The 21,709-nt window shown below is 46.7% G+C and overlaps 1 protein-coding gene across 1 annotated transcript; it reads left to right on the top strand.

Moving 5' to 3' along the window:
* The first annotated feature begins 19,797 nt into the window (after positions 1-19,797).
* Positions 19,798-21,405, top strand: LOC123042909 (cationic peroxidase SPC4). Its single transcript, XM_044465266.1, has 2 exons — positions 19,798-20,179; positions 20,453-21,405. The coding sequence occupies exons 1-2, from the start codon at positions 19,895-19,897 to the stop codon at positions 21,224-21,226; spliced, it is 1,059 nt and encodes a 352-aa protein (XP_044321201.1). The 5' UTR covers positions 19,798-19,894; the 3' UTR covers positions 21,227-21,405.
* Positions 21,406-21,709: the final 304 nt, after the last annotated feature.

Genomic DNA, 21,709 nt, shown 5'->3' with positions numbered 1-21,709 from the left:
AGGAAGAGAGGCAAGAGCTCAAGGTTGGGGATGACCGAGGCACCCCAAGTAAATATTCAAGGAGACTCAAGCGTCTAAGCTTGGGTATGCCCCGGAAGGCATCCCCTCTTTCTTCAACAAGTATCGGTATGTTTTCGAATTCGTTTCGTTCATGCATTATGTGCAAGTCTTGGAGCGTCTTTTGCATTTAGATTTCATTTTTATTTTATGCACCATGCTGGTATGAGATATTCCTTGGTTGATTTATAGAATGCTCGTTGCACTTCACTTAAATCTTTTGAGTATGGCTTTATAGAATGCTTCATGTGCTTCACTTATATCATTTGAAGTTTGGATTGCCTGCTTTTCTTCACTTAGAAAACCGCCATTTATAGAATGCTCTTTTGCTTCACTTATATTTGTTAGAGCGTGGGCATATCTTTTGTAGAAAGAACTAAACTCCCTTGCTTCAATTATATATATTTAGAGAGATGACGGGAATTGGTCATTCACATGGTTAGTCATAAAATCCTACATAAAACTTGTAGATTGCTGAATATGATATGTTTGATTTCTTGCAATAGTTTTGCGACATAAAGATGGTGATATTAGAGTCACGCTAGTGAGTGGTTGTGGATTGTAGAGACACTTGTGTTGAGGTTTGCAAGTCTCGTAGCATGCACGTATGGTAACCGTTGTGTGACAAATTTGAAGCATGGGGTGTTTCTTTGATTGTCTTCCTTATGAGTGGCAGTCGGGGACGAGCGATGGTCTTTTCCTACCAATCTATCCCCCTAGGGGCATGCGTAGTAGCACTTTGCTTCGAGGGCTAATAAACTTTTGCAATAAGTATATGAGTTCTTTATGACTAATGTGAGTCCATGGATTATACGCACTTTTACCTTTCCATCATTGCTAGCCTCTTCGGTACTGTGCATTGCCCTTTCTCACTTTGAGAGTTGGTGCAAACTTCGCCGGTGCATCCAAACCCCGTGATATGATACGCTCTATCACACATAAGCCTCATTATATCTTCCTCAAAACAGCCACCATACCTACCTATTATGGAATTTCCATAGCCATTCCGAGATATATTGTCATGCAACTTCCATCATCATCATATACATGACTTGAGCATTTATTGTCATATCGCTTTGCTTGATCGTAAGATAGCTAGCATGATGTTTTCATGGCTTGTCCGTTTTTGATGTCATTGCTATGCTAGATCATTGCACATCCTGGTACACCGCCGGAAGCATTCATATAGAGTCATATCTTTGTTCTAGTATCAAGTTGTATTATTGAGTTGTAAGTAAATAAAAGTGTGATGATCATCATTATAGAGCATTGCCCCATGAAAAAAAAGAAAAAATAAAAAAATAAAAAAAAAAGGAAAGGCCAAAGAAGCCTAAATAAAAAAGGGGGCCAAAGAAGCCCACCTAAAAAAAGAAAAAGAAAAAAAAGGGGCAATGTTACTATCCTTTTTCCACACTTGTGCTTCAAAGTAGCACCATGTTCTTCATATAGATTGTCTCCTATGTTGTCACTTTCATATACTAGTGGGAATTTTCATTATAGAACTTGGCTTGTATATTCCAACGATGGGCTTCCTCAAATGCCCTAGGTCTTCATGAGCAAGCAAGTTGGATGCACACCCACTTAGTTTCTTTTGTTAAGCTTTCATACACTTATAGCTCTTAGTGCATCCGTTGCATGGCAATCACTACTCCTCACATTGACATCAATTGATGGGCATCTCCATAGCTGTTGATTAACCGCGTCTATGTGAGACTTTCTCCCTTTTTGTCTTCTCCATATAAACCTCCACCATTACATTCTATTCCACCTATAGTGCTATATCCATGGCTTGCGCTCATGTATTGCGTGAGGGTTGAAAAAGCTGAAGCGTGTTAAAAAGTATGAACCAATTGCTCGGCTCGTCATCGGGGTTGTGCATGATGGGAGCATTTTTGTGTGACAAAAATGAAGCATGGCCAAACTATATGATTTTGTAGGGATAAGCTTGCTTTGGCCTTGTTGTTTTGAAAAGACATGATTGCTTTATTGGTACGCTCGAAGTATTATAGTTTTTATGTCAAATGATAGACTATTGCTTTGAATCACTCGTATCTTAATATTCATGTCATGATTAGACATATGATCAAGATTATGCTAGGTAGCATTCCACATCAAAAATTATCTTTTTTATCATTTACCTACTCGAGGACGAGTAGGAATTAAGCTTGGGGATGCTGATACGTCTCCGTCGTATCTATAATTTTTGATTGTTCCATGCCAATATTATTCAACTTTCATATACTTTTGGAAACTTTTTATACTATTTTTTGGACTAACATATTGATCCAGTGCCCAGTGCCAGTTCCTGTCTGTTGCATGTTTTTGTTTCGCAGAAACCCAATATCAAACGGAGTCCAAACGGGATAAAACTGACGAAGAATTTTTTTGGAATATTTTTGATTTTTGGGAGGAAGAATCAACGCGAAACGGTGCCCGAGGTGGCCACGAGAGTGGCCCACGCCAGCACTCCAAGGGGGGGCGCCCCCCTATCTCGTGGGCCACCCGTAAGGTGGTTGATGCCCTTCTTTGGCCGCAAGAAAGCTATTTTTTGGAAAACAATCTGGGCGAAGGTTTCAATCCAATCGGAGTTACGCATCTCCAGATATAAAGGAAACGGTGTTAGGGTAGAATCACAAAACGCAGAAACAGAGAGATGGATCCAATCTCGGAGGGGCTCTCGCCCCTCCCAAGCCATGGGAGCCAAGGACCAGAGGGGAAACCCTTTTCCCATCTAGGGAGGAGGTCAAGGAAGAAGAAGAAGAAGAAGGGGGCCTCTAACCCCCTTGCTTCCGGTGGCGCCGGAGCGCTGCCGGGGGCCATCATCATCACCGCGATCTTCACCAACACCACCGTCATCTTCACCAACACCTCCATCACCTTCCCCCTTCTATATTGAGCGGTCCACTCTCCCGCATCCCGCTGTACCCTCTACTTGAACATGGTGCTTTATGCTTCATATTATTTTCCAATGATGTGTTGCCATCCTATGATGTCTGAGTAGATTTTCGTTGTCCTATCATTGATTGATGAATTGCTATGATTGGTTTGAGTTGCATGTTTTATTATTGGTGCTGTCCTACGGTGCCCTCCGTGTCGCGCAAGAATGAGGGATTCCCGTTGTAGGGTGTTGCAATGCGTTCATGATTCGCTTATAGTGGGTTGCGTGAGTGGCTGAAACACAAACCCGAGTAAGGGGATTTTTGCGTATGGGATAAACGGGACTTGATGCTTTAATGCTATGGTTGGGTTTTACCTTAATGAATCTTTAGTAGTTGCGGATGCTTTCTAGAGTTCCAATCATAAGTGCATATGATCCAACTAGAGAAAGTATGTTAGCTTATGCCTCCCCCTCAAATAGAATTGCAATAGTGATTACCGGTCTAGTAAGATAGTCAATTGCTTAGGGACAACTTCACAACTCCTACCACCACTTTTCCACACTCGCTATACTTTATTGCATCTTTATCTAAACATCCCCTACTTTTTATTTACGCGTTCTTTATTATCTTGCAAACCTATCCTATCACACCTACAAAGTACTTCTAGTTTCATACTTGTTCTAGGTAAAGCGAACGTCAAGCGTGCGTAGAGTTGTATCGGTGGTTGATAGAACTTGAGGGAATATTTATTCTACCTTTAGCTCCTTGTTGGGTTCGATACTCTTACGTATCGAAAACTGCTGCGATCCCCTACACTTGTGGGTTATCAGATGTATGTTGTCTCTCCTCTAGTGGTGTTATGTGAACGTCAACTACATGACACTTCACCATTATTTGGGCCTAGAGGAAGGCATTGGGAAGTAATAAGTAGATGATGGGTTCCTAGAGTGACAGAAGCTTAAACCCTAGTTTATGCGTTGCTTCGTAAGGGGCTGGTTTGGATCCACTAGTTACATGTTATGGTTAAGTTTACCTTAATACCTCTTTTGTAGTTGTGGATGCTTGCAATAGGGGTTAATCATAAGTGGGATGCTTGTCCAAGAAAGGGCAGTACCCAAGCACTGGTCCACCCACATACAAAATTATCAAAGTAATGAACGCGAATCATAAGAGCGTGATGAAAACTAGCTTGATGATAATTCCTATGTGTCCTCGGGAGCGCTTTTCTCATTGTAAGAAATTGTCCAGGCTTGTCCTTTGCTACAAAAAGGATTGGGCCACCTTGCTGCACCTTATATACTTTCATTGCTTGTTACCCATTACAAATTATCTTATCACAAAACTATCTGTTACCTACAATTTCAGTGCTTGCAGAGAATACCTTGCTGAAAATCGCTTGTCATTTCCTTCTGCTCCTCATTGGGTTCGACACTCTTACTTATCTAAGGGACTATGATAGATCCCCTATACTTGTGGGTCATAAGTGGGTAACATCACCGCCAAATTCTTATTGAAGTGTTTCTCTTGGCGTTACAATTGCAAAGTCTTCGCATTGGTTTGTCTTCAACATTGATTTGTCTTCATGATTTATCTCCACAATGTTGATTTGGTTCATATAGATATATATATTTGTGTTCTGTCCTATACAACATTCACTTATAGCTATGTCTTCACTCTTGAATCTTTTGATCTAAGTGAATCTGATCGGACCCTAACCTACTCTATGCTTCTACCTCAACTCTATATGTCCAAATCATATGCATTCTATTGAAACTTGTCGATTGTCTTCTCTGAGTCCTTGTCAGTAGATGACAATCTGACAAACTTTTAACATGTTTTTAATGCTGCATCCTTATTGCCTGAAAACCAGAGAAGCCGGAACGACCACCCGACAATCCTGGCATGTGTGGGAACATGGAACAACTCCAATGAGTTGCATGCATGCCACGTGGCCGTCAGATGTGAACCACCAGGGGCACCTGCGTAATTGCACTGTGCCGCCCTCCTCTTCCTTATAAATTCTAACACGCACGGTCATTATCTGTTCTTTCACCTCGCCACCTTCGTCAAACCCTAGCGCCACTGCTAGCTCGTGACGACATCAACGACGAAGCGCTTAGCTGTCGCGACCTCACCGACGCCGTCCTCATGCCGGCCGCGGATCTAGTCTTCTCCGCCGTCGCCATAGGTGTCTTCCGTCGCCAAGTTAGGGCACGGGAGATTGAACTGCTTGGCCTCCTACTCCATTCCGTCTAGCAATTCTTCGTGTGGTAATTAAAACTTACTTTTTACTGCCTTTTTGATCTGATAGATTCATCCTTCTCTACCAAAAGTGGTTTCTATGCTTACACTGTTGAATCTATCATGTTCTGCATCTCATATCAATGCCTAGCACATTCACTTATGCTTCAACATCAAGTTAGATTCCTCACTTGTACCTGTTCTTGGATTTGTACAAATCTGGAACCAACCCTCAACAAATAAGTGAATGTCTTCGCGTTGTGAGGTCAATATCTTCAAACTGATTTATCTTCAAAATCTTCTGAGAATGCATATGACCTCTTCCCCTTCCCTCGCACCTCTAATGCTGTCACAGGTACATGTCCGTGGGAGAATCCCTTGGTTCTCATAGTCTGCATTCATTTACAGAGTTCTTACAGTGTCACATCAATTCTCTTGAAACCAGTTCCTGTCTAACCAGCCGTCGAAAGCCTTTGCAAGTTCTGAAGCCATTCAGTTTGAACTTCATGGCCACTGAAAAGTCAGCTAGAAAGGGCGGCAGACAGCGCCGTGGGAATACATCCAAAGATTTGCCACCAGATCTGTATGAAATGTACAAGACGGACCCTGAAGAAACCTATGGTCAACGCAAAACTCGAATCCAATGGATTTGAAGATATTGGGCAGAGGAATGGTTTAAGTACAGATTCGTCACTGTTGAGTATGCCGAGAAGAATGCCATCAAGCAACCTTGGGGAGATATCTTATACAAAAATCTTCAACCCAAGTCCCAGTACGAAGCCATTGATCAAGGCTTCTACCCTTGCATGGTTCGCGGACCACAGCCAGAGAATGCCGACCCATCTTCTCTGCTATGGTGTCGTGAAGACAATCTGTTCAAGCGCAACTTCAAGTTTGCCAAGGATTCTGCTATGAAGAACAAGAAAGCATTTGGACTCGACTTCAACCCCGGTCCATCTGCTCCTCGGGCTAATGGCACCCATGATGCCAATTCCAATGTCATCGGCCCCTTCTATAACATCGAAGGCCTCATCACTCACATTGCAGTTCAAGGGGACGTCATGGATCACTCAGCTGATGACGCAGATTCTAATGAAGCGCCAGCTCCTCCTAAATCACAGAAGCAGAAGAAGTCAAAGCCTTCAAAACCCTCTGTCGCACCAAAAGCTTCACGTGTGAAGCCATTGGCAACTGCTCCTACTGCATCCAGTATGCAATCTGAAGAACTCTCTCGCATCTCCAAGAAGACTGAGAGGTCTATACAGAAGAAGAAGCCCATCCTGAGTTCTGGTCAAGCACTGGCCCCTACTGCTGTTCTGAGGAACGAGAACGAAGCCATTGATATGTCAAGTGACGATGATCTTGGTGAGGATGCTCTTGAGCTGCTGATAAAGAGCAAACAAGAGGCGGAAATCTTCAACGATCTGCCCCTCTTTGATGTGGACATCCTAAATAACTTCATTGATGAATGGTTTGCCAATCCTGACCTTAGTATTGATGATGTTCTTCAACTTCCCATTGGCATCAGTATCTCCTTCCAAAGAAGATAGTTGAGCTGAAGAACAAGATTGACTATGAAAAGGCTCAATTCAAGAAGCACATGGCCAAGCACAGTGTCACTGATGTTCAGAACTTCAAGCAGCTGCTAGATGACCTCAAGGAAGTGTTTCACAAGAAATGTGAAGAAGCAGAAGGTTCAAGAGAACGGATGAAACAACTCACTGCAAAATGTGTTCAGGCTCACAATGAAGCTGAAAAGCGCAAGGCTCTTGGGCGTCCAGGCATCGACCCCAACATGGCTGCCAAAAACAAGAAGCTGACTGTGACCCAAGCTGAGGCGTCAGGACGAGAAGCACCTCGCATAGTCTTCCCTGCCAGCATGACAGGCTCGAAGCCTAAGGTCCCCACAGTTGCTTCAGAACTAAAGAAGACAAGGGCAGCCGAGGCCGAAGCCAGGAAACGCAAGACAAAAAATGTTTCTGATGATGCACCACTGATCAAGAAGCGGAAGACAAAGTCTTCGAAGAAGGATTGGGCTGCTCCCTCAGAGCCCCCTTTTGTCGAGCCCCTCTCAGTTGCTCGTCCTGCATCTCCCCACCAAGAGCGTCAGCTAGTACTTCACGAGCCTACTTCCACAGAGGCTCCTGAAGCTAAAGTTATTCCCGCTGTTGACCCCACCACAGCTGAAGACATTGGTCCCCAAGACAATGTAGAAGATGATGAAGTCCTTCCTCAGCTAGAACATCAGTTGGTATCATCACCTACTCCAGCGAGCAGCGAATAAATTAGCATTGGTCGTCCATTGACGCCAATTGCTCAGGATGATTCATAGGCTGAGCGCCCGCAAGAAGAAACCCTAGTTCGAGATGCAACACCTCGTACTCCACCAGCGCAAATCACCAGCCCAATGGTGAATGATGACAATTACATGGAGACCAAACCATCACCAAAGGCATCACCCATGTTCCAACGACTTCGCAAAGGCCTCAGGCCATCGGTCTCCATGTCAACCATCCCAGAAGAAGATTCATCCAGCTCAGTGGCACGTCAAGTGTTCCCTGAAGAGAATCCTTATGCGACGGTTCCTGTGTCTGAAGCCAAAGCTGCTGAAGACATTCCGGCTACATCAGCCGATGAAGAAGAAAGAAGAGAAGAGCCAATTGTCACACCCCCCGCCAATCAAGAAAATGTTCCTGAGGAGAACGAGTCTGTGCCCGACCCTCCAGCTCCTCAAGTGGAGGTTGAAAATACTGAGGCGGCCACCAACAACACTACTGAAGCCAATGACATTTTCATGGCTGAAGCTAATGTGGCGCCTACAGTGAATATGGTGTCTGAAGTCAATGATGCACCTGAAACCAATGTGCAGTTTGAAGCCCATGTCAATGCCACTGCTCATGTACCGCCTCCAAGGCCTCACACCATTGAGCAAGCATTTTATCAAGGCGAGCTTGTCACTATTTGATGGCCTATTCTAGTTCCTCCGCCTGCTCCCGGACCTCAATTTGATTATCATGTGGAGCACAGGCCTCAGGTCCAGAAGCCAAAACCGAGGCTGCCAAGGTTTCCAGGTACTGCATCTTCGCCAGGATCGTTCAATGTGAATGGCTTCATTGAACACAACACCTTCTTTGATAGTTCCAAGAACCCATATTCAAGGCCAAGAATTTCATCTGATCAGTTATGGAGCTATCAGCAGCGCAGTTATTATTCTTGTGTCTTATACAATCAAGGGCGCATTTTTCATCATATGCGTCTAGACTGCGAAGCCATTGCTGGACTACCATGCTTGGAAGAAGCCCTAGACTGCTTCAGAGATGCTGGCCTTCTGCAGTTTGTGACTGACAAAGAAAATTGGAATGAAGATCTTCTGCTACACTTCACTTTCACGGCTACAACAAGGATACGAAAACTTGGGTCCTTTAGTGGATGACAGGCAATGTACATCATGAAGCCAAAGCTCTTGATATCATTGAGCTTACTGCCCTGCCCACTCCAGAAGCCTCAGTCCAATATGAGCCAAATGCCGAGCATGATGAAGCCACTACCACAAGATGTTGAATATCCAAAGAAATTCTTTGTTGAAGACCTAGAGTATCTGCCCCGCACCATCTGTCATATTATACGGCGAACTCTATGGCCCATCAAAGGACATTCTTCTGCAGGAAAGCTTGAAGGCTCAATGAGGACATTGGTTTTCAATATTCTCAATGGCATCAGCTTCAATGCTCAGGATTTCTTCATCCCACAACTTGCTGCATCTGGCTCTGATATATTTGGTCTGAAGTTTTATGCTCCATGGGTAATGTGTCTTATCAAGCTTCGCTCTACTATCAACTATCAGCCCTCTGCGCGCAACCATCTCATATTCCTGCCAGAGGTGGATATGTCTGTTGAAGCCATATACCTTCACAACGTCGATCGTCAAAGTTTCACTCCACTTATTGTAGGAGTTCATGCTGCAACTCGTGTTTATCCTTTGGCTGGAAATACCCGTGCACCTCATCGTGCCCATACTGAAGCCACTGAAAGCACAATTGCTCAAAGGCCTCGCAAGAGATCTCGTGTATTCAATGACCGAGAGCTTCTCGTAGCCTTGCATCAGAAACAAGATAAGCATCATTACTGGCTCAAGCGTCAGATGTAGAGTCTCTTGGTGGATGTTAATCGCATTCATAATCTAGCCAAGAAGAATGCATTTTTCACTCATGAAACCTGTCCGCGGTTGTGGAAGAGTCTGACATTACTCAGTTCTGAAGATGATCTTCTGCAAGATGGCTTCACAAAGAGATCCAAATTTGATTCCACTCCTCCCAGGAATGATGTCTTGCGTCGGACTCCTTCACTCGAAGACTCTGACTACTCCTCCTCAGCGGCAACTGTCCATGCCAGAGTCATCAATGACGAAGATGATGCTACTTCACCAACTACCACCTCGACGCGTATCGACACTGCACCAGGCCCCTCTGCACCACCAAACTCCAACAACGACCCTGCTCCACCATCTGCTCCTTATGGGAACGAGTAGATGCTCTATGTCTTCAAACCTTTTTGGTCATTACTGACAAAAAGGGGAGAAGCATATGAGTTGATAGTCTTCAAGCGGGTCCTTATGGGTGGCTGCATTATTTTTGCCAAGTATTATAACTCTCGTCTTTTGATACATTTGGTTCTTTGAGTTGTAACACTTAAACTTGATGGTCGTCTGCTACTTTATCTGCTATTCTGTGATGTGATGATAAATCCCGCATGAAGCCATTCTGCATACGTCCATTTTTCATTATGCATATCATTATCTTCATTACTTGCTTATATGCATAATGCATTGTCTTCACACCTTGATGATGGCCTCCACAAAGCAAAACCTGCGATGTGCATTTGCGTTCAAACGCAAGTCATCTATATGCACATGTTTTTTTTTGAAACTGCACGACATTGTTATAAGTGGGGTGTGAATTTTAGAGTTCTATCTAGGCAGCAGCTACAAGCTTTGTATGTAGGTTTCTAGGGAGGGACGCAGGGCCTCCTTGCAGTTGTGAACTAATAAAGCCAAAAGCTCTATAAACCTAGCTAGCCACGAGTGAAAAGAATGTGGGATCCCCCTGAAATAAAGATTATTTCTCTCCTTCCATAAACTCCAAGCCGCCAGCAGGAAAATGTCAATGAACAATGGCCGGCGCCAACTCTCTTTGACAGCATGTATGAGGGTTAGTCTATTGCCAGAGCTTGGCCAGAGCATGCCAATTTTGTCCCAACAATGTCGGCTAAATGGGCAGTTGAAGAAGAGATGCTCGACAGTTTCCTCAGGAGGGTTTTGACAGAGCATGCACGTGTAGTTGTTCCCAGCCACAGCAAAATGGTGGCGCTTCAGCATGTTTTTAGTGTTCAGTCGATCAACCATCAATAGCCAACCAAACATTTTGAACTTGATTGGACTCTTGGCCTGCCATAACCACCCAAAAGCATCGTCAGCAACCGTGTCCCTGAAACAGTGATCATAGTATCTCTTGGAGGAGAAAGGCCCGCCAAGATTACAAACCCAAGAGTCATTGCAATCCCTGTCAAGCACGACATGCATGGATCCGTGCTGAATAGCTCTGATTTCCTGTCTCACTTGCATGGAGAGAGGTAGGTGAAAGATCAGGCTGGGATCAGAGGCAGTCAGAATATTAACCACGGGCTCATCATCGTTTAGGCAGAAAGAGAAGGCCCTGGGGTAAAGCTCCATAAGAGGGGTGTCACGATTGTCGAACCATGCATCTTTCCAGAACAGGGAGGATGAGCCATTGCCCAGAACAACCTTGGTGATCCCGCAGAACACATCACTAAGCTGCATAACATCACGCCACCAGAAAGAGCCCAACTATTCCACTGCATGTGGAACCCTGTCAGAATAATACGTGTCCCAGATCAGGGTCACCCAGGGAACATCATGGTGGTTATAAAATTTAAAAAGATGCTTTAGAAGGAGGGCAGTGTTCTGGGTCTTGATATCAATGACACAGAGTCCCCCTTTATTTTTGGGTCTACAGACCAACTCCCAAGCAGCGAGGGAATTATTTTTGACGCTATCATCAGAATTTTTTGCCCAAAGACAGTACCTGCGCAGCTTGTCGAGGTGCTCAATAACCTTTGGGTGCAGTTTGATCATGCACATGGCGTAGATCAGCATGGAGGTAACAGCAGAGTTGACCAGGGTTAGCTTGGCCCCCGAGGACATCAGCGCAAGGGCTGTTGACATTTTCCCTTCCTTTCCACCCCATGCACCAACGGCATGAGATCAAGCAGCATAGGCCTTGTCGTGCCCATGGGGAGGCCAAGGTAAGTGAAGGGCATAGATCCAATGGAGCAGCCGAAAATGTGAGCCAAGTCAACAACATGCTGCTGATCAAGGTTAATGAGAATAAGTGTGGATTTATGAAAGTTAATTTTCAGACCAACAGAAGCAGCATAATCTTCCAGGATTGATTTCATATGGGTAGCTTGGACAGGACACGCAGGCATCACCAGGATGGTGTCGTCTGCGTATATGCACATGTTCAGGGGGAGCCTCGTCTTATGTATGAAGACAATACTCACAACACTAAAATTTTCACATACTTTTATCCCCGTTGAAAACTTCAACCAGTTTGTCATCAATCACCAAAAAGGGGGAGATTGTAAGTGCATCTAGTGCCACCCCTAGTTGGTTCTGGAGTATCGACGACAAACCTAGTTTAGGGACTAATGTGTTTGTGAGAATTGCAGGATAACATAGGTAGTAGTCCCATATTGATTCGGTTTACCTACCAGAGATGACCCCTAAAAATGTGTGAGGACATTGAAGATAATTGTGGTTTGTGAAGACATTCACATTGAAGACTATGACAGGAGAAAACATCGCGTGAAGACTATGGAGTGCGAAGACATAGTTGTTTCATAGTTTCATTTTCTTCTTTGTTGAGTCATAGGAACCACCGTACTGTTAAGTGGGGTCCAAGTGAACAAAGTCAGAGTGACTGAAGTGATGCTCAACCAAATCCTATGTCTTCGAGCAAAGACAATGAGAGCAAATCTTATCCAGAGCTGGATGAGACAGCGTGACTTGTAGCCCAAACTATGCTGCCGCGTGTGTTTGAAATCTGATAGTTGGACACGTGTCAGTTCCTTAGTGACCCAGGGTCATTTCGGACAAATCAGGTCGGGTTGCTTCCTGGCTATAAATAGCCCACCCCCTACACCATAAAATGTGTGGCTGCTCAGATTTTGTGCAGGGCTTTTGTCGTTTGAGTGCAACCCACCTCTGAAGCCTTTGAGAGAAAATCCTTGAGAGGACAAAGCCCAAACACCCAGAGCCAAAGAGTGTTAGGCATCACTGAAGTCTTTCTGCCCGCGGGATCTGAAGACTTATTACACTTGAGGACTGTGAATCCTCCAGCTGGTTAGGCGTCGCGTTCTGAGCATCCAAGAGTCATTGTGGGTTGCCGGTGAACAAAGTCTGTGAAGGTTTGGAAGTCTCCCTTGAAGACTTACTAGAGTGATTGGGCGAGGACTAAGTGTTCTTAGCTCAAGGGGAATAAGATGAAGATGCGGTCTTCTGAGTTGAATCTCAGCCTTCCTAACCAGATGTACGGTTGTCACAGCAACTGGAGCTGGTCCAACAAATCCCTTGTCCTCTCCGAGCAATTGGTTCTATCCTACCTCTCTCACCTTACTTAAAGTTTGTCTTCGTGAAGTCTTTGCTTACTTGCCTGATCTGATTGACTTCACTGTGTGAAGACTATAGTCTGTTTGGCTTCATATTATCTTCCATCCTGATCCATACTACGTAGCTGCTTATAGTCTTCGTGCTTTCACCTCATTGCTTACTTGACTATGGTTTGTCTAGTGTAGTCTATCTTCCGCTTCATATCTATAGGTTCAATTCTATTGTTTGTCTTCAAAACACCCCTGTTTGAAGACTTTCATAAAAATTGCCTATTCACCCCCCCCCCCCTCTAGTCGAATACTAGGACTTTCACATCACAACATCTCCAATAGATGATGTAGATGTATAAATTACAGCTTTTTACATCACTTAGACTAAAAAATGCCCCTCCAACAAATGATGTAGATGTATAAAATATTACTCCAATTTACATCAGATATAAGATACATCACCAAGTGATGCAAATATACATCACTTGGCCGCACGAGATGTAAAACGGTCGGCAGCCGCGCGAACACCAAATTGTGATTTGGAATTTTCCCGCTGCCCGCATGCCCGCCCGCCGGCTTACCGCCTCCAGCGATTTCTCCCCGGAAACGCCACCGCCGCTATCTATCAGTCCACCCCGACCTGGCCGTCCATTGATGTGGTGGATTGATGAAATTGTTGTATTTTTTTATGTATTAATCTGGGATGATTTTTATTTAAACTTGTGCGGCTCTAGCATTGTTGCGGCACGGCCATTTTTACATCGCATGTTGTAGTAGCGCCCGTGCGGCTGATGTATGTTACATTATCTGTTGGAGTTGGTGTTTATTTGCGATGTAAAACTCATTTTTTTGTGATGTAAACTTTACATCTAGCACTTTTTGGTGATGTATTCTGTATCAACTATTGAAGATGCTCTTACTATGGGTGCGCGCGTTCACAGTTGTGTTTTGCAAGCAATGATATTAAGCTATCAACTATTGTGTTCAGCAGGTCATGTAGCTTTTGAAAACCTTCAATGTTTGTCTAGTTTGTCTACGCTTGATATTCCTTTTTCCAAACGTCGTGTTGGAACGTTGGATTCAAAAGATGAGAAAAGATGAAGCATGTTGGAACGTTGGATTCAAAAGATTAGAAAAGATGAAGCAAGAGATGGCGACTTCAAATAACCTTGATGTAACTTTTAGTTTATCAGGAAAAAGAATCATCCCTTTTTTCTCGGTTTGTTCGGTCCTTATGTGTGTACTTTGTTTTCTTACCCTAAAGTCATATTCTTCATGATCTTTCAAAAATATAAAGATAGAATTGACTTACTTTTCGGTTTTTTCATGTTTTGAAATTGAAGGAGTTCCATCCTGGTTTTGCTCATGTCTTGCAAATAGTTCGGCCGCACTCAATTTTCTGTTCTAGGATAGATCGGCTCCGCGGGCGGCATGGTTGTGTGCATCGCTCAATACAGAGGTTGGTGCTTATTCTCCTTTTTACAAAAAGCTCAGCCGGTGGCAAATATGCAATATCATATCATATGGCACAACAAGGTAATGCCGCCAATTCCAACACAGTATGCTCTTGTAGACTGCAGCCACTCTACATGCACCGCGGTGAGGCGGATGACGCAGTAGGAACTGCACAATGTGGCCCGTCTCTCCGTGTTCATCAAGTCGTACGAGGCGCCGGGCTGGGTCCGCAATGACCCAGACTTGGCTGCAACCTGGGTTATCGACAGGTCCGTCGGCATCGCGGAGACGATCGTGCGGCGCCGCCGCCTCGACAGGGAGCTCGGCCAGATTGGCGAGGAACTGTCGCTCAAAGATACCTCCGCCAATGCCGGCAGGGGCAAGGCCGCCGCCAGGGAACCACGAGCGTCGCCGGCATTGGTCGCGGCAGCCCTCCGCACCGTGCAGGACGAAGCTAACCGGTTCCGCCACGAATGCCAAGTGGCAGCCGAACAAGGCTGTCGCGGCAGTCGTGTGCCCTTCCTTTACTGGATGGACGGTGATGGCATAGAAAGTGATAGTGGTGTGGCCAGGCAAGACGGCTAAGCGTACGAGATCGTTGCCCGCTAAAAGTTAGCCTCCTAGGGTTTTTTCTTGTTCTTAGTTAAACGGTCGATACATCAGCCGTTTTATGTAAACTATGTCCGAACATTAATGAAATTCGCCGCGTTTGATATCATTTGTCTAGTATTCAATTTGGTTTGAAATGTATGCACACAGTTTTGGATGGCCAGCTTCCACATCAGTGTACGCAGACTGGTGTCCGGTTTGAGATGGAGATGCCCTAACCTCCTGTTTTATTTATTTATTTTTAGAATCCGCCGTAACCTCTAGTTTGTTGCTGGGTACACGCACGCACGTGACAGAGACAAACGGGGAGATGGGCCAGATGCTAGCCCGACGAGCCCATGCACAAACACGCATGGCAGCTCCCTTCCAGAATACTTCGTCGCCGAGTCGCATATGCTGGCGGCTAGGGTAGGCAAAAATATCTCAAAAGATCAGATCGATCGATGCCCACGGCGGCGAACTGCAGGGGCCCTCTGGCGACCGATGCGGCCGCCTCCACCCCGGGCGCCGACAACGTGTTTCCGCTGGCGTCCATGCCCGCTGACTTGGTCGAGCTCATCGGCTGGCTGGTGCTCGCGGGCGACGACCTGCGCGGCTACGTCCGCTTCCGCTCCGTGTGCACGCACGTGCGGTCCAGCACACCATGCCCGCGCGCAAATGGCATCGCCATCCCGCGCTTCCACCCGCGACGGTGGACGATGCTGCCCGAGGGCCACGACCTCCACCTTGAAGATGGCCGGATGCGTTTCCTCAACCTCGACACCGGAGCGTTTGTCCGCCCCCGGCTCCCTCTTCTCGACGACCATCGCATCATCTGCCCGGTTGACGGCCTCCTCCTCCTGCAGCGGCACCGGCAACATGATAATGAAAACGGCGATGATCTATGCATGCTTCACCCCTTCACGGGGACTGTTGCCAAGTTCCCGCCAATCACGTATGTCACGATGAGTTTGGGATCAATACATTGGAGTTCACGCATGGAGCGTCCTTACTTGTCGCCAGGCAGGATGACTGCCTCCTTGAGCATTCGTGCTGACAGAGTTCCTATGCTCATGATCGTGCTTCTAGATTTGTCGCGTGTGGTATTCGCTACCACCAACGACAAGCAATGGAGTTTCTCGGCCTGGACCTTCTCCCTGGATAACAGCATCATAACATCATCTCAAGGCAAATTTTACATGCTGCAGAAGCCCGCGTCATCGAGCACCAATGAACCACGAATTTTTCGGATCGACCCACCTCGCCATGAAAAGACGTCTGGATTCAGCACGACTTCGTTTCAGCCACCCGAGGTGATCGCCATATGTCCAAAGGGCAAGATCCACACTCCTTTTGAACTGATAGAATGTGACTCGGAGATATTGCTCGTCGGTTCCAGCAGCGAGCACTCCAAGCGCATGGTAGTGTACAACGTAGCGGATCTCGTCCTCGGAAGAGTTGTCCCATTGAAAAGCATCGGGGGCAATGCTCTCCTTATTGATATTGCAAGCAGCGAAACTGTCATCAGAAGGAGTCTGAGTGTCGGTTTTAAGGTTGTTCCTACCATTACAGGTGACACCATTGTACGCAGGGATCCTACACGTTATAGATGTCTTGAACAATATCACCTCGGTAATGGAACTTGGTCATCAAGAGCGGTGGTGTGCGCCAAACATGATGTTCACGGGCGTTGCACTTGTGGCCTCATCAACCATATGTATGGTGTCTGCCATTGTTTTTGTTATTAAGCAGTGAGCTACTGTAGTTTTTATTTCCCCTCCTAATTTACTTGAGTACTCAAAAATTCTAGAAACAATTTTTATTGGCACAAATATATTGTACTCCCTCCATCCCGTAATATAAGAGCATTTTTTGCACTACACTAATGTAAAAACCTTCTTATATTACGGATGGAGGGAGTATGTACGTATCCATGCAGGAACCACAGATGAATAATCCTTCCGTAGCTAGTGTGCTAGTGCCGAACGGGGTAGATTGTACTGTGATGAGGTAAGTGTGGTGCTGCTTGTTTATTATGTGTAGATTTGCATTCTTCTCATGCATGGAAAGATGTTTCACTTTATTCCGCAATTATATGTAGAGCCCCTTTTTTATGCCAAAAATACACGTAGCCTTGATGTGCATGTAAGATGTATGTAGAAAAGCACTGGTCTTTATTATTGCAGTCATAGACATGTGAGATGAAAGAATCAATTATCCCCAGCCCTAGCAATTGTTACGCAAAAGGGTGAGGATGTGAGAGAACTCCACTTTGTCAAAAAAAAAATGGAGTCTATTTTACCTTTTACCTTCTAGTGTTTTTGTGAGATAGCATCCTTCTAGTCTATATATGTGACACAAATTTCATTTTATAAAGAGTAGGTTACAAAATGACTTGTTTTACATCCTCGTCGCATTACATCATTTTGTTTTAGATGTTTGTAGTGTTAGTTTCGGATAAGCGCTTGCACCTGCAGGACGAGACACTAAACACCAAGTATTATTTCGCATCAGTGCATTATATTCCTCAAGCATTGCAGCGTAGTAGTTTGGGTCTCGAAGAGCTACACGATAAGAGGAGGGGATATGGCTGATGTCAGAGGTGCTGGTGTGAAGAACTTTCGGCTGAGCGAAGCCCGATTTTCCCCGAGTGTGCATGCTATGGAGATTGGTGGGAGGGGCGACGGGAACGGCTCGCGGTGGTAGTGCGGGGTTAGGTGGCGCGCATGTAGTGGGTGCATGGGAGCTGTCAGCGGGGCCCTGTTCATGCAGTGGAGAGGTGGGGCGTGGGGGCTGGCGCATGGCGCGTAGTGGCTGGCGAGCCTGACGCGGTGGTCAGGTGGGCGTGGCGCGGAGGAATTGGGTTGTGCGGGACACGCAGTGGTGGGGTCAGCCGGGCCAGGGGGGAGCTGGGTTGTGGTTGGACCGGCGCGCCCGTAGAGGAGGGGGCAGGCGGGGATCCCAGAGGGGATAGATGCCTGAACGGGTGCGAGATGGAAGGCGCGCGGAGACCGGGGTGGATCGCAGTGCCAGGATCTTCTGCGGCTAGCGGGATGGGGGAGGAGCGTGTGGAGTCGGCAGAAGAATAGGGAAAAGTCTGTTCATCAAACATGGCATGCCTAGAGATGATAACTTTACGAGTAGTCAGGTCTAGGCAGCGATATCCTTTGTGCTCTAGAGGATAGCCAAGGAATACACAGCGAGACAACCATGGTGCGAGTTTGTGCGGACTCGTAGTGATGGTGTTAGGGAAACAAAGACAGCCAAACGCGCGCATAAGGTCGTACGTGGGGTGTTGGCCGCGGAGAAGAAAGTAGGGCGTAACAAAGTTGATGGCAGAAGAGGGGCGCCGGTTTAGGATGTAAGTGGCGGTGTGTAGAGCTTCTACCCAGAATGGAGGTGGCAGGTTTGCATGGATGAGAAGAACGTGAAGGACGTCGTTGGTGGTACGGATGGGTCGCTCGGCTTTGCCGTTCTGTGGCGATGTGTGAGGGCATGAGAGGCGGAAGGAGGGGCCGTAGCGAGAGAAGAGGTCGCGCAAGGAGGAAGTGGGGAACTCGCCGCCGTTGTCGCATTGCATGCACTGTATAGGTACGTGGAATTGCATGAGAACGTACATGAAAAAACGAGAGACGGTGGCGGAGGTGTCGGACTTGTTGTGTAACGGAAAGGTCCACGAGTTGTGGAAAAATCATCGAGTATCACAAGATAATATTGAAAGCCAGAAAAACTATAGATGGGCGATGTCCACTAGTCACAATGGATTAATTGAAACGGTGCACTTGTTTTAGAAACTGAATTAGCAAAAGGCAGTCTTGGCTGCTTGCCTAGTTTACATGAAGAGCATACGGTGTTACTAGGCATGTCTTTATTACAACTTGGAAGGAAATCTCGAGCTAGAATGGAAACAGTTTTATTGCTAGCGTGGCCCAACCGGAGGTGCCATAGGCCATTGGTGACGACGGAGGGAGCTTGCTGCACGCCAGAGTTGGTGAAGGAGGTCAAAAAAGTGGAGTTTATTTTACCTTTTACCTTCTAGTTTTTTTCTAAGATAGCATCCTTCTAATCTATATATTTGACACAAATTTCCTTTTATAAAGGAGTAGGTTACAAAATGACATGTTTTACATCCTCGTCGCATTACATCATTTTGTTTTACATGTTTGTAGTGTTAGTTTCGGATCAGTGATGAGCATATTCTGAGCTAATTGATGAGTTGCGCCGGACAAAGTGGCATACTACTTGCAGCCCCTAGGGGCGCGTTTGAGGTGTGGCGTCTGGAAGCCAGTTCAGTGTGGTCAAAGCTCCACACCCGGTCGCTCCCGGGCCAACACCCGAACCACCATCCAATTCCTCGTGCCAAAAGGACGATCCAATCCTGGGTCACTGAACATTTTAGCTTCCTTCCCATCTCCACTCATAGTACTTATTCGTAGTTCACGCTTTCGCGGTTCGTTGAATCGTTGCTAGTAACATAACACATTTTTAACATTTGCTTGGAAACGCAACTTACTAGCAGTAATCTCTACCAAATAAGTAAGTATCATTTGCTATATCTCTATTCGTAGCTTATCTCCTCTTATGTTTGTTTACAGAGGGTGTACCTGCCTTAATTTTAGATCTCTGCATATTACTACTGGTCTGGGTGTACTGTTAGTCGACATGCCACGAGCAGAACCACGGGATCCGGGAGCTTGGTCGGCACATGACCTCTGCAGTCTACATCACCACGTACGTGATCAAGCATGTGCACTTGGATCGTGGTGTAGCTTGCCACCTACTCGATCTCTTTTTCGATCTCTGCTCCCTCTTAATTGCTGTGACGACTTTGATGTTAAACGTTCGACAAATCGATCACATCTAGTTCCTGTATAAATAAGGGCCTCACGTTTGACGTGAGGAAGCCACGCTCACTCGCAGCTAGTAAAACCAAAGTAGCACTAGTGCACTGCAGCTGAAGGCACAGAGCTGCTGATCGAGGTAGCTAGCTAGGATCAATGGCGTCGGGCAGGACAGCAGCGGTGCTGGTCCTCGTGGCCGCGGTGCTGTGCCCTGCAGCCTTGTCCAAGCCGTCGTCGGCGTTCATCTCTATGCCCACCGACCATGTCGGTGGCCGTATTCCTCCCGTCTCCCCCGCCGACGGGCTCGCCTTCAACTTCCACGCCGACTCCTGCCCGCAGCTGCAGGACGTGGTGCGCTCCGCCGTGCAGACCGCGCTCCAGAGCGAGATCGCGCTCGCCGCCGGCCTCCTCCGCATCTTCTTCCACGACTGCTTCCCTCAGGTAATTTAATCCAGCCAGCTAGCTAGATCTCATTTTGTTTTTTGCGAATAGATCTCATACTGTATTAAACTGGTAAAGTGCGATCTAACGGATACTATTCATGTCTGGTAAAGATGAATGATAATGGTATCATAAGATTCATCACAACAAATTGATGTTTTTATTAACATATAAGCGTAAAATGCACTCGTGTATATGTCGATTAATGGTCAAAATAAATATTTCAGACCATGTCAATGCACAGAGAGCGTCATCTGTTTCGTGGTTGTACAGGGCTGTGATGCGTCAGTCCTTCTGACGGGAGATGGCAGCGAGCTGCAGCTGCCGCCGAACCTTACGCTCCAGCCGCGGGCGCTGCAGCTCATCGAGTCCATCCGTGCCACCGTCCATGCTTCCTGCGGGCCCGTTGTCTCCTGCGCCGACATCACGGCCCTCGCCACACGTGACGCCGTCGCCTTCTCCGGCGGCCAGGGCTACGACGTGCCACTCGGCAGGCTCGACAGCCTCGCGCCGGCCCCGAGCTCGGCCGTCTTCGATCTCCCCCAGGCCAGCTCCAACGCCGCCACGCTCATCGACGTCTTCCAGACGCGCAACCTCGACAACGTCGACCTGGTCGCGCTCTCGGGCGGCCACACCATCGGGAAGGGCCACTGCAGCTCCTTCTCCAACCGCTTCTCCGAGGACTCCGACTTCGTCCGAAGCCTGGCCTCCAACTGCTCCACCGACTTCAACCGGCTGCAGGACCTCGACGTCGCCACCCCGGACGTGTTCGACATCAAGTACTTCACCAACCTGCAACAGGGCAAGGGGGTCTTCACCTCCGACCAGAAGCTCACCGCCGACTGGCGAACGGAATGGGTGGTCAACGGCTTCGCCGGGAACCACTGGTGGTTCTTCGGCCAGTTTGCCGCCTCCATGACCAAGCTCGGGAATCTCCAGGGGCCCCAAGGAAACGTTGGCGAGATCCGTCGCAATAGCTGCTTCGTGCGCAACGGACAGAGCTTCCTCACCACCAGCAGCGACGAGGGGCTCTCCGCCTCTGCTTGAGATCACCGATGTTAGCCAGATTAGTGTCTTAATAAGAGCTCGCTAGCTAATGTAGCCTCTGTTATTCAGTACGTGATAGATTTACTCCTTTTTTCGAAAGCATACGTCGTGGTTATGCAACTCAGATCCACCCAAAGAACGTGACAGTAATTTAACCGGAATCGTACTAGGATGCCACAGTCATACGTCCAGCTAGCTTTCAGTCACATGCATGCATTTTACTTTATTTTTTTAGATGGAACACTCGTATTTCATTTAGGACACGGTGAGATCGCCGGTTACATCACGGGTTACAATATCAGGGTAGCTATCAACCCACACACACTTGTTGTCCACAGCTGAGTGAAGTCTGAAATAAACCTTGAGGTTGTAGATGCCGACGAAAATGAACCTTCATCTTCAAATCCCTGAAATAGAATACCTTGACCTTTTTGATCCCGGTCTATTCTAACCCTAGATATGTTTGGCACACCGAGAAAAGCA

The sequence above is a fragment of the Triticum aestivum genome, chromosome 2B (assembly GCF_018294505.1).
Source record: "Triticum aestivum cultivar Chinese Spring chromosome 2B, IWGSC CS RefSeq v2.1, whole genome shotgun sequence".
NCBI lineage: Eukaryota > Viridiplantae > Streptophyta > Magnoliopsida > Poales > Poaceae > Triticum > Triticum aestivum.
The sequence above is the reverse complement of the archived record's forward strand: the minus strand, read 5'-3'. Positions and strand labels throughout refer to the sequence as shown.

What these genes read in the sequence shown, in the direction of transcription:
- LOC123042909 (XM_044465266.1), top strand. Translation starts at nt 19,895, where the DNA reads ATGGCGTCGGGCAGGACAGCAGCGGTGCTGGTCCTCGTGGCCGCGGTG. An exon ending in TCCACGACTGCTTCCCTCAG is followed by an intron (nt 20,180 to 20,452) that starts GTAATTTAATCC and finishes GTGGTTGTACAG; the next exon opens with GGCTGTGATGCGTCAGTCCT.